This window comes from Neolamprologus brichardi, chromosome 17 (genome assembly GCF_056152115.1).
Source record: "Neolamprologus brichardi isolate AB-2024 chromosome 17, ASM5615211v1, whole genome shotgun sequence".
Taxonomy (NCBI): domain Eukaryota; kingdom Metazoa; phylum Chordata; class Actinopteri; order Cichliformes; family Cichlidae; genus Neolamprologus; species Neolamprologus brichardi.
The window spans coordinates 7,141,219-7,154,205 of record NC_142120.1 but is presented as its reverse complement, the minus strand read 5'-3'; the positions used below and the strand labels follow the sequence as shown (position 1 = coordinate 7,154,205).

General features: G+C 42.7%; 1 protein-coding gene across 5 annotated transcripts in view; it reads left to right on the top strand.

Annotated features, from left to right (window-relative positions):
- cald1a (caldesmon 1a) overlaps window positions 1-12,987 on the top strand; it is a 66,699-nt gene that overhangs the window by 29,472 nt on the left and 24,240 nt on the right. For 4 of the 5 annotated variants that reach the window (XR_004843636.2, XM_006780609.3, XM_035907879.2 and 1 more), the window contains exons 2-3: window positions 3,444-3,529; window positions 11,376-11,513. Coding sequence is in view for 4 of the 5 variants with exons in the window: in XM_006780609.3 (XP_006780672.1) it covers window positions 3,453-3,529; window positions 11,376-11,513 (215 nt within the window). In the remaining variant the exon portion in view is untranslated. Of the gene's footprint in view, window positions 1-2,577; window positions 2,696-3,443; window positions 3,530-11,375; window positions 11,514-12,987 lie in introns of those variants that run through there. The other variant, XM_087830329.1, reaches the window with a different exon arrangement.

The window sequence follows — 12,987 nt, the reverse complement described above, 5'->3', positions numbered from 1 at the left end:
TGTTAGCGAGCATGGTCGTATGTTAACAACTCACTATATATCGTCAGTACACTTTTTTGTAGTACACCACTTACACTATAAGTGGTGTACTTTATAAGTTAGGACGCTAAATTCTTCTAGTGCAAATGATAATTAAATACACTTGTACCAAGTCACCAAAACATCAGATCAGAATCTGATCAGATTCTGCTATTGCTAGTTAGCTAGCTAACAGTAGCAACACAATTAGCATGTATGACGTAGCTATATTATCTCCTTTCTTTACTCTAACAAAAATTTAGGATAGGAATTCCACAGAGGTCCACTTGACTGTTATAAGTTATATGTTGGAGCTGCATGTAGCTATACTTAACAGTGTGAATTTACTCTTTTAGGCACTGTGAATGGGAAGAGTAAGTACAGAAATACACCATCTGAGACAGTTATTTTTGCTTAATTACAGAACTAGCTTTGTCTTTATTATAAAATAGCTACTGTTTAATTTGTGTATAAAACAGATTACATCATAATTTTTTTTTAACTAATGGTCTTTAAAAAAAAACAATCTTGGGAATCGCAAGCTACCTTTGTTCCTTTATTTGCAAATCTTGAAGCTGGCAAGCACATAACTCTTGCAAAGCTGGTTTTTACTTGTTTATCTTCACATTAATTCCCCTTATTCACCAACCAAAATAGGGTTAGGGTTAGGAGCTGAGCTGAGTATAACTGCCATGTGAATGAGTAATTTAGAGACTCTTTCAAGTTCCCTCTGCTAAAATCAGAGGCTGAATCGGAGCATTCCTCACATAGCTCCATAACCATAATGTGGAGATTAATGTGCTTGTCTAAAGGTTATGAGGGGACAGTTGCTCTGAGTATCAGAGTTACAAATCTGACCAAAAAGTTGCACTCTTCTTTTCTCACAGAATGCTAAAACAGACTTAGGAACATTTTGGCAGAGCCAAAAATAGATGCTGCGCTGCTGGCCTGTTATTCTTCAGGCCAGCTCCCAGACTTTTGCTCGATCTACTCTTTGCCTCATTTGGTCAATAGGAGTCCATTGTTTGGGGGCTTTTACCTGGAGACCCCACGAGTCGATCGAGGCATTACAACGTGGTGTAAAACTAGTGGCTGTCAGGATAAAATCAACTTGGATTTCAAGGCTGTTCAAGAGGTTGGCACTTAGACGCTGGGTCTCTGCCAGGGTCTGGCAGTCTCGACAGGTAGTAATTTAACTGGTAAATGTGTCATTATAGCCATTGTAGAAGGTTGGGGCAGACAGGGAAAGAAAAAAGAGGGGGAGGAGAGAAGGAAAAAGACAAACAGAAGGGAGGTGGAAAGATGGAGATAAACGATGGAATAAATGGTCTGATGCAGCAAAGGTTGAAGACGTCTTACGGCGGACCGGCTCAGGCAGTCTGAACTTATACAAAAGGTCTAAAAATGTTGCAAGCTTGTGACTTCAGGTTGCTCAATTTTATGGAATGCCGTCTTTGTCTTCTGCCTCTGTTAGCTTTTGCAAAGTGTGGGTGGTCCTCTCAGTGATTTTCAGTACACAACAGTTACTCTCTGACGTCTTGCTGTGGACCCTTTTTGTCAGTGTACAACGCAGCCCCCCATGTTGCTGCTGCTTCATTCAGAAAGCCTCCCCATCCGCACATCATAAATCAGTTTAAAACACTATTATCTCAAGTTTGTTATTCAATTAAATCTTGGGTACGTAATCCGCTTATCTTTTGGAAAACTAAGTCTTAATTTTAATTTACCTACAGATCATTGCATAAGAGTAAATGACATGTCTTTAAAAAGGATCCATAGCTCATTTTTTTTGTCTAATCCAAACACCAAGAATGAATAAGTCATGTGTTATTTGCATCTATAACTCCAAATTCATTCGCAGCCGTGCTTGTGTTACTAATAAGTTTGTCTCCCTTGGCGTCGCTACTTCTAGGAAGTATGTGATTAGACTGGTGATGTTTGGAGGCCTTGTCGCTTTTAGTTATTGCTGTCATTTCGTCTTAATTACAGTTGTACGAATAGCCCCACGTCCAAATGCAGCTTGCCTCCCCACGGTTTCACAAATGACACTAAGCGTGCATCTAAACATAGATGGTGAATTCTTGCGGTGTTTAGAACATCTCCTTCTCGTCACAAAAGCAAAAGCTCTCGCTGTGCAGAGGCCGTGTTTACTATACGGGCTCAGAAAGGGGGGAGGACACTGGGCGAGAAGATGCAGTGGGGAGGTTGAGCATTAGCGGGACCTCTTGTCCTCGTGGTTTCTTTGAGAATGTCGCTCCTGTGCATTTCCCATGCATGTGCTCGTTGCTGTAGTGTTATCACGCTCGTGTGCGCGTGTACCTGATGTGCAGTAGGCTATGGGGACAGAAGAAAAAGCAGACAGAAGGCACAGGAAATCGAAAACAGTTCAGCCAAGCTCTGACACGGCGGTAAACAACACAGGAAAAGTTAGCTGTAGAGATAGGGAGAGATAGAGAGAGGGCTCAGGAAGGGGTGGGGGGGTCACTGAGGGATGGAGGGAGGGACGACTAGCAGGGAGGGGAAAGAAGAAGAAACATTCGCCTTTTCTGTCAGCTGAAGCCGGACTGTGGGAGACTATCACTGAAAGTTGGTGCCTCTGTGTCTTTGCTTGGAGAAGGCATCGTGAGGAGCTGGTATGGTGTGAAGGGAAAATACATTGTTTGAAGTCTAAACTAAGGTATGACATGTATGATTCTCTATTTTTGGCTTTCCAAAAGCATTTTAAAGCAGTGTCTCTTTCCCCACATTCTTGGTCTTTAGATATCACTTTATTCTCACCTTTTTCAATCAAATGCTCGGTTAGCATTTGTTTGCCTCCCAGTGTATAGTGGATGTTTTTGTTGATTTAGCACAGAAATGTGTGATGGGAAGCTCAGCAGCTCCTGGGTGGTCTCAGGCCTCACAAGCACAGCCTGTCACGTACCCTTCCAGAGTATTTTTAGTGAGGGTTTCTCGTAAGGGATGGAGTTAACATCCTGCCTTGGCTTTTCCTTTCCTCCTTTATACAGCTTTCTCTATCATTTTCTCTCCGGTTCTGCAGTTTGTTGACTTTGATTCCATCAAATTTGTGCCACTTAACAGAAGGACAAGGCCTCACACTTGTTGTTGTCATTGCTTGCAGAAAGAGAGTGTTTAAAGTTCTAATTCTTATAAATTTTTGCCTTGGTTGATTTGGCACCACCTGCGGCTGATTTAGTAACAGCAGCAGTAACAAAAGTTAGAAGTAATCACAGAGTCACACGCATTGCCTTATCTATCAATTCCATGGTGGGAATGACACATATGACAAATATAACAATAAATTTACAGGCGTAATTAGGATATGTAAAAATATTCATATAGAGATTGACTATAGCTTTAAAAAAAACTTGTCTGGCTGCTGACTGAGTGAATTAATGTCTATTTTTTATGATGTCTCCGCGTAGGGCACAACCATGGAGGAAATGGACTTTGAGCGGCGCAGGGAGTTGAGGAGACAGAAGCGGGAAGAGATGCGCCTGGAGGCAGAGAGGTGAGACATGTTGGTGTTTGCAGATTTCTCAAAAGGTGTTTAAGAAATCTGTCCTCTGCAGTGGTCTATAGAACACATACAGACCAGCTGCTTAGATTGTTTGAATAGCCTCTACTATTTCAAGGCTTTGGTAGTTTCAGTGCACAACCCACTTACTTTGCGCACACCAAGCAGAAAGAGCAAGGATTCAAGAGCTAGGTCTTTTACAAAACATCAATCAGCAAATGTCGACTTCCTTAAACCAGGCTGGAAGGAAAAAAAAAGAGCTGATAAGAAATCTGATAGGAGACGTGATGACCTTTAATGTTCAATCGTGCCCTCCCTCCCTCTTTCCAATTTTCTCTCCTAGATACCACAGCCTTCTGAACCGCCTTTGATTCACTGGGAGAAAAAAAAACGGATTAAACTAAAGTTCATTTCAGCAAATTGATTGAGTGGTAACCGGCCAAGTGCAGTAATCAAAAAGAGTAAAAAGGGGTTTTTATTGTGAGGATTTGATACATAGTCTGCCAAGGAGGTATTTTCACAAAAGTCTCTTCATCTGTGCTGCAACCCTCGCAATTAAAGATGAGGTCGATGTGGATGCAGATACTGGCCAAGGTCACTTGCCTCTTAGAAGCATTTTATTACAGCTACTTGCTCCATCACTCATGGAAAACAAGCTGACATAGGCCTGACCACTGCTGAATACATAGATGGTTCTCTCTGATAAGTCATCTATATGACACAAAGAATGTGTAAAGGCATTAACTGTAGTAAAGAACAAGGCCCTTTGCTCAAGGTAAAGTAGCTTTTCTTGTTTTAAGGAAAATGTCCGTGATACTGGGTATACTTGGTAATAAAAATTCAGGGTCAAGTCATTCATCCAGTTCTACGAAGTGTGTCATTCATCTAGTAAATGCATGCCTGGATACGTTAAATGTATTTCCAAGTTATTTTCAGAATGAGAACTTACGGGACTATTTTTGCTCAGTCATTTAACTAAACCTACCTGAATAGAAAGCTTAGAACGAAGAAAGATGGTGAACAAAGCCTGACTACATTTCTGCTTCATAAATGTTGGCAAGTATGAGAATAGATGCAACAAACTGCAGTACAGGAATGTTTGATATTTACTTGTGGTGCTAAAAAAAAGAAATAAATTACCTGTAAATTAAAAATGGCTTTGTATTGTTTTTCTGTCACTTGGGGGCAGCAAAGCAAGCTGTGCGCATTAGCATACAGTATTCTTACTTTAGTTTATCTGATATGGCCTAACAGTTGACAACTGACTTTGTGAAACTGACTCCTGCTAATGCTAATGCTTATTGGATTAGCATTAGCAGGATTTTCTGGCATTCTGCTAAAATTAATGTGTTTTTATCCCTAGCTAGACATTAAGGAAACATATATTTTTTAGCTGCTAAAAGCTACATAGCATTTGTAACCTTCGATAACATTATCTGTCTGTCATTTGGTTAGTACAACAGGTTTATGTGAGCTCTTTTGCTGAACACACCAGCTTACTTACAGATAAAATAAGACAAGCTAGCCAAAATGCTACACGCTCTGAACCAGAGAATTTATAAATATGGTGGTATCTATCATGTTATACGTAGTCACGCATGTCATTGTATTTTTATAACATGTTTCTGGAATGTGTTCATGCTAGTAGCAAGAAGTAGGAATCATCAGACGCCTCAGAAAGCTAAAACCTTTAGCTTTTGCCTTCTAAGATGTATATTCCTTCAGCTGTACCCTAAATAGCTGATTGGAGTGAAGGTCAATGCCTCTGTTAGCTTTCACAGCCTAAAACCCCCCACTGCTGGAATTATTTATGCATTTTTGGAATGTTTATGTTACATGGAGAAGATGGAATTTGGCAGAAAGTGTAGACTAAAAAAAAAAGAGGCGACCGAGAAGAGTTGTGGGCCGACTGGAAGAGCAATGGAGCGAGAGTGAAAAAGGGCCAGAGTCGTAAGCGCCCTCAACATTTACATTTTCAGCTCAGCGGGAGTTTCTCTGTGACTGTTTATTTGGCCTGAGCAGCAATAATTTCAGCTGGCAGGCGACGCGCCGCTCCTGTTATTGATAAAAGATTACATCTCTAAATTGTTTCCATTTCTGCCAATATATTGAAACAATCAATATTTACATGCCCCCTCTTGGTCGGACTAGTCAAAACCACATGGTGTCTCGTTGGCTTGCTTCCATTCAACCATCATTGAGTGTGCTGTGAGAAAAAGGAGACTTTGGGGCCATATAATAACGGCTGAAGCAATGCCAAATTCCTGGCTATTATAAGTGTTTACTGGCCAGGTCTCCATGAGCTGTTTCCTACATGCTGGGATGCTGCGATTGTGGGCTTCCTCACGCCAGCTCTGTGCATGTCACTGTACTTGAGAGCGCATGTGCACGAATGTTAGGATGCTTCCACGCAGCGAGTGTTGGTGTGTTTCGGGTCAGCATCGGGCGATGAAGGCTTGACAAGCTCCATTCACTTTTTAAAAATACAACCAAGTATACAAGTGTGCGTGTTTGTCGGGATGACAGCCAAGCCTTCCCTTGTTCTGCCTTGCATCAACGTCAGTTATAGCTCTAAGAAAAGGGTCATTGACGCTGTGGCTCACATCGTGCTTTTGATTTCAGTTTTTTTAAGCAAAGCCACACACATACACCCTGTTTTTCTGCTCAAAGGTTTCTCACACTCTCTCGCGCTCTTTAATTCCCTGCAATCCACGCCGTTCGTCGGCGCTATAGCAATCAGACAAGGAATGTCTCTGCCTTTTTTCCCCCCCCTTCTTAGCCAATGAACGCACATAGATGTGGAATTTTCCCAGTCAATTCACTGACCAGAGGGTATCTGCCTTGGTTAAAAATGTTTTTTTTTCTCATGGAGCCTACAGAAATGTTGCTGCCACTCCCTTCCCAAATGAAACTCGTGTACTTGAGCAGTTAATCCTCCTGGATTTGGCTATTAGAAAGCATTTGATTATACGCAGCAGTTTAATTTAACATAGATGACTGTCTGTGTGAAGGCTACTCTGGGTGAACACTGTTTCAAAGAAATACTATGACTTGTGTGCTGAGAGCAAGGTAGTCTCACTATTCCTTCAATTTGAAACTATGAGGTAATGTTTATTCTCTGAGGCCTTTACTTAGCATTTCTTCTTTTATTTCCTTTTTTGGGAAGTGTTTATTTTTGATTTTTGCCATTCCCCACCTCCCGATCACCCTCCTCTGTCTCCTCCCTTCATTCTTTATGCATCCCATCCTCCTCCCCCTCCTCCTCCTCTGGGTCTCGCTGTCTTTCTTCTTCTCCCACCCCTCCAAAAACCCACTTTCATTTTCTGATTATTCTCCTGATTGTTTCCCTCTCCTCCTCTCTTAAACTGTCACCTCTGCCTTTCCTCTCATCTTCTCCCCGCTTCTTCTTCCTTTTGATCCCGCTCCTCCACTTAAATTGTCAACCCCTCATTCTCCACTTCCTTCTCGCTCGCTCACGGTCCGTTTCTCCGTCGCTTCTTTCACTTCTCTTCACCGTCCTCCCTTTCCTCCTCATTCTTACATCTGCGCTGGCCCTCTGCCTCAGAGACTAGGAAGGGTTGAGGAAATAACACCCATCCTCCGTGAATGAGCCATGCCAAACGGTCCCCCGCCCTGGTTGAACGGACCATTCGCAACGTGACCCGGTCCTGCATCGTAAATCTTTGCCAGCTTCTAAGCTGCTTTGCCACATCAGCATTGAAGGGAGTTAAGGCTACCCTTCCTCTCTTAGTTATTTTCAGATGCATCCATATTACCTCATTCATCTTCGAGTAGAAGAATAAATGCAGTTTAGAAGGACTGTACCACAGCTAGCAATATGAATTCTTGGAGCTGGCCCAGTAGAGCGCAGGGTGGGGGGAGAGACAGACGGGGGATGTTGTGGTTCTGTGGGCCGGCAGTAGGAAGGGAAACAGTCCAGAGAGACCAGCGTGGGAATGGGTCAGCATTTCTGACAGCTCAAGCCAAGCCCCCACCCTCTCTCCCTCGCCCTAACCATCCCTTCCTTAACTCCCCTCTCCCCCATCTGCTCACAGCAGCCTTTTTCCCTCCCTCCGCTGTTTTCGAGCTTCCTCTTTACTTTTCTCCCTTCCTTCCCTCTGTCCCTCCTCTTGCCAAGGAGGGGTGAAGAAGTCTTTTCTCATGAGCTTTTCCCAAATTGTTTTCACTGACATTTCTGAGATATTTTGCTGTAAAGAAAATATTTGGACATACTTCTCCCTAATAGGCTCACTGATGGCGATGTTTAGTGTGCTTTCCATGCAGGCGGTTTAAATCAGCGAAAACACACTACTCAGGGTGTGAAACACACGTTATATGCTGCACTGTAGCTGCCACGGCGAAGTCCACGGCATCTTAGTAAAGCACCAATAAGGGGCAGGTTTCCTTTATTTACATGCTGTACTCGGCCACTCAAGAAATAGGCGTCTGGTGGAGACTATGTCCTGGTAACCTGCAATGGCTTCACATCATTTTGTACAGGAAAAGTTGTCGACTATGATAAAATCTGCAGATTACTCCTTTTTCCATTATTGTGCACACCCCTTCCTTTCCCGTTTTTCATTTCCCACCTCTCCACTTTATCCTCACTCTATCCCATTTCACTTGCCCGTTCTCTTCTTCTCCTATTTTTTCTTTCTTCCATTATCCACCATTCCACCTCTCACCGTATTTCTGTCAGTATGCTGATAGACTTTGGGGGCCTCGCTATGGAAAGGGATATTAAATCAGGGCTTTGGTTGTGTATGTGTCTCCAGCCAAGGCTGTGATTGACAGGAATGCTAATTCAGCTTTCAGGAGTTTTTTCTGTCTTTCTTTCTTCCTTTTTTCTTTTTTTTTTTTTCCTACTGAGGAATCTTTAACCCTGAGATTGTCGTCGTCACCGCCACCAAGGACTCCTTTGTTCCATTTTTAGCTGTTTTCGTTTTCTCATGACATTCGGCGCTGTTTCTGGGACGGTTCAGTCCTTCGGGAATTACAGCAGTTGTTGTTTCACTACTTTTTTTTTTTTAGGTCTCACAAAAACATCACTCTGCTCTGATATTTTAAATAAGGGTTAATGTACTTTTTTTTGCAGTTGAGCTCAATTGACCTTAATAATGAATGGAAAAGAAAAAAAAAACTCTTTCTTGTATTTTTTTGTTTGCTAAAATGTAAATATTGTGCTAGCGCTCTCAGTGTGTATGTATGTATATCACTGGCCCGCAGAGCTGGAATTCAGGATAGACCCTCCTCTGGGTAAAGCTGATTTTCTACACTCGGAGATGCTGAATAGTTTGAACAAAGCAGACACACATGCACATGTGTAAAGCATTGCCTGACGTCACTGATGTCACCGTCCCACAGGTCTAACTTGGGCGTTAGCAGATTCATCTGTTCTGTTATGACTAACCCTAACATGCCTCATATGAGAGGGAGAGGAGGTTGGGGGAACAGCATAGTGGGTGGGGGGTGGGTGTTGTTCACAAGCTGTAAAACCTCACATAAACTCTGGCGGCTTTAGCTCGCCTCACCACACGTGTTGCAATTAACATGCAACGGCATGCTTCGCTGGCCGGCCTCAAAGGCTGCGCTGCGATGTTAGGTAGCTGGGCATGTGGTGAGCAGTGGGAGTGTAAAGGTCAGTCGGGGCAACACAGATCAAGCATGGAGCTGAGTTCATAGATGTCAGGTGGCCAGAAACACTGCACTGCACAATTTGATACCTTAAAAAAAAAGAATAGTTTCAGTGTTGGGTAGTATTGCATTGTTTGATATATGATATATGATTTTACCTTTGGGTGTAGTCTCTTTTCCTTAAAACTGTCTATTGTACTTCACTTGAGTTTCCTGCATTCCCCAGACTGACTTTGGACAGACCCGAGAGAAAGGCCTGAACTTGTTGCTTTCAATCAAATTTAAGAACATAAATATACAGTAGCTTGCAAGCCAGTTAGATTTTTGGACAGTGGAGTCTTGTTTATGATAGCATGCAGCCGCACCCTGTACTTAACCCTTTGCGTTAAATAAATAATTTTATAACTCGCAGCATGTCTCTGAATGATTGTGTGAGGTATAATGCAAAAAACAGATGTTTGCCCATGTTTTAGACATGACCTGCAATGACCATGCATCGTCTGCGGTGTGCTTAAATGCAGCAGGAGTTACGACCCATGTAGCAGCTTGCTTTTGAGGAGTAAACTTTTATTCTGCTGTCTAAAGTTCTCCACAGTTAAAACAATGGCACAGATTAACCAATTGCAATGCAGCAGCTTCATTTGTGATCTCACCCCAACCGGTCACAGCAGATGGCTGCCCCTCCCTGACCCTGGTTCTGCCTGAGGTTTCTTCTGTTTAAAAGAGTATGTCCTTCCCACTGTCGCCAAAGTGATGCTCATAAGGGGTCGTTTGATTGTTGGGGTTTTCTCTGTATTATTTTAGGGTCTTTATATTATCATATAAAGTGCCTAGAAATGACTGTTGTTGTGATTTGGTGCTATATAAGAAAAAGTTAACTGAAACTGAATTATCTGAAAGCCACCAGGTGGTGATAGCTCCGGTTGCAAAAGGACTTCCAGGCCTATAGAAGTCTATGGCAGAACAGCTTTGTTTCACACTCCACAAACACACTCCTGTCGAGTGTATTATTTCGAGTCATGTTAAAGAAAGTGAAATCTATTTTGAAAATTTAGTTCATACCTTGTTTCATAATGGATTATTTGTGTTAGTAGCTCATTGGTTAAGCTTTTAGCCATACAGTTTCTCTTTGTCAGATCCTTTTGGGGGGGTTGCAACCAAGATAACTACCAAAACCTTAATTTTGAGACTTCAAAACGGAACTTCAGAAACTAACAAGTGACATCACGATAGCTACATCATCTTTTTCACCTGCTAGCATCCTGTATTTTACAAGCCATTGAACACATCATGTTTAATCCTCCTTTATGACTCTTAGAATGATGATAAGACGAGTGTTTACCGAGGTCAGAGAGCGAGGCAATCAAGGGTCATTTGCCCAGACTTCTATGAAATCATTAGTCTTTTTGAGAGCAGATCAGTCGTCCCCTGCTGCCTATTAAGAAGAATGCAGGTAGCGTTTTGTCTTTAGTTGTAAGCTGTGTTTGTCTTTTATACTATATACAGTGGCCACTTAATCTGATTGCGTCATATGTTGCATGTAAGAGTAGTATCAGTGTTGTCATCTAGCCCTGGGCGTTTCAGCAAAAGCTGAGCTTGTCTATCATTTAATTGATGCGTGCTTCAGCTATGCACGCACCAAATACAGCTAAGAGAAGTTTTTATTGTAGTATATCAACTCTGGAAAAATACGATTGCTAAATTTAATGCTGTATTAAATTCTTTGGAAGAATTATGAACTTTTAAGATTACACTGGTTATTGGCCAGTGTACACACGCACACACACACACACACACACACACAGCTCTCCTGCTTCCTCCGTTCCTGCACTGACCGGACTAGTACAAGCTGCTGGCCAGAAACACTGTTTCACTGCTCTCTTATCCTTAGCCAAGCCATGTCTCCAGACAGAGTTTTTATCAGCTCGTGAAAACTGCAGCCACGATAAGAAGTATTGGTGGTTACACAGCTGACAGCTCCACTTGATAGAAGAGAAGGGGTGGGTGAGGGGGACTTGGGGTAAATCCACCAGATTTGGTCACTGCGAAGATTACAGTCCAATTTAAAGAACCGCTCACTTTGAAGTTTCTAACTGCTAAGCTAAATTGAGGATAGGGAGAAAGGAGACGAGGGGTTGAAAGTTGAAAATAGATAATGCATGCCTTTGTCTTCTCACTCTCTCTTTCTTCTTTCGTCTTCCCGCAGGATGGCAAGGAATGATGATGATGAAGAGGAGGCGGCCCGTGAGAGGAGGCGCAGGGCACGCCAGGAGAGGATGAAGAGCAGGGAGAGCGAGGAGCCCAGCAGCCAGTCGGACAGCCTGGTTATGACCAACAGCCACAGGTATAGCAAAACAAGCTCTCGTACGAGAGCAGACAACTGATTGGCTCTCTCTCTTTTTTTTTTTGGTTCAGCTGCAAAAGCGAGAGAGCACCAGTAAAGTCCAACTAATAAACTCTCAACGTAATGTCATTCTCTGGGTTTAGGGTGTCGGGGTGGAGCTGCATGGTTAGATAGTCTACCGCCAGAAGTTTTTGAGAAAATAGTAAGCTTTAGTAATTTAAGGGAACTAGCCCATGAAAAACCCCAAAAGGAGAGGTGCCGGAGTGTATTTGAGGAGTAAAAAAAATCCCAAAAAATCCAAACACAATAAGACTGCGGATAATTTATAAGTACAGGTTTGAGATAAATTGTGTTGGCTACAGTGGAAGTGGTGGGTCGCTGTGACATCTAGTCACACAGACACTGCTTTGTGGTGATGAATGTTTCCTCTCTGTAAGCTCTTAGATACATCCTGGGGTGGTCAAACAACAAGCGGATTGTGCAGAAGGATGCTGAGATAGGACCTAGTTCTTGCTAGCCATTGTCGATTGTGCAGATGCAAGGATAATGTTTGGCAGACTTTTAGGTCACAGTATTGTGAGTCATGCTGTAGTCATGCCTCGAGGTGGAAGGATAGTCACTGAATATTTTAGTTAAAAAATATAAATACACTTACTCCACACTTTATTAGGTACATCTTGGTAGTACCAGGTTGGGCCCTCTTGTGCCTTCAAAACTGCATTGATTCCTCATGACAGAGATTTAACAAGTTGCTGGAAACATTCCTCAGAGATTTTGGTCCACTACAGATTTCTTGGCTGCTTATCTCCCATTCTACCACATCTCTAACAGGAGATCTGGTGACTGTGGATTGAGGCCTGGTGATTCTGGAGGCCATTTGAGTACAATAACCTCATTGTCAGTTTGAGATGATTTGTGCTGTGTTATATGGTGCATTATCATGCTACGTGTAGAAATCAGAATGTGGGTACACTGATCTTAACGGGATGGACATGGTCAGCAACAATACTCGGGTAGGCTGGAAGTGTGCCAGGAAAATATCCCCAACACCTTTACACCACCACCATCAGCCTGACCTGTTGATTCATGGCCAGATGGCTCCATGCTGTCGTGTTGTTTATGTCAAATTCTGACCTTACCATCTGAGTATTGCAGCAGAAATAAAGGCTCGTCAGATCAGGGAAGATTTTTCCAGAAAAAAAATGATCTTCCAATTTTGGTGAGCTTGTATGAATTGTAGCCTCAGCTCCCTGTCCTCACCTCACAGGAGTAGCACCTGGTGTGGTCCATCAGCTACAGGCCATCTGCTTTTGATTTGATTTGAGGTTTGATATGTTGGGCATTCAGAGTTGTTCTTCTGTGTCCCTTGGTTGTAAAGCGTTGCCTTCATATCAGCTCGAAGAAGTCGGGCCATTTCTTCTGACATGAACAAGGTGTTTTCGAACTGTGGCTTCCTGGTAGGGCTGGGTCATAT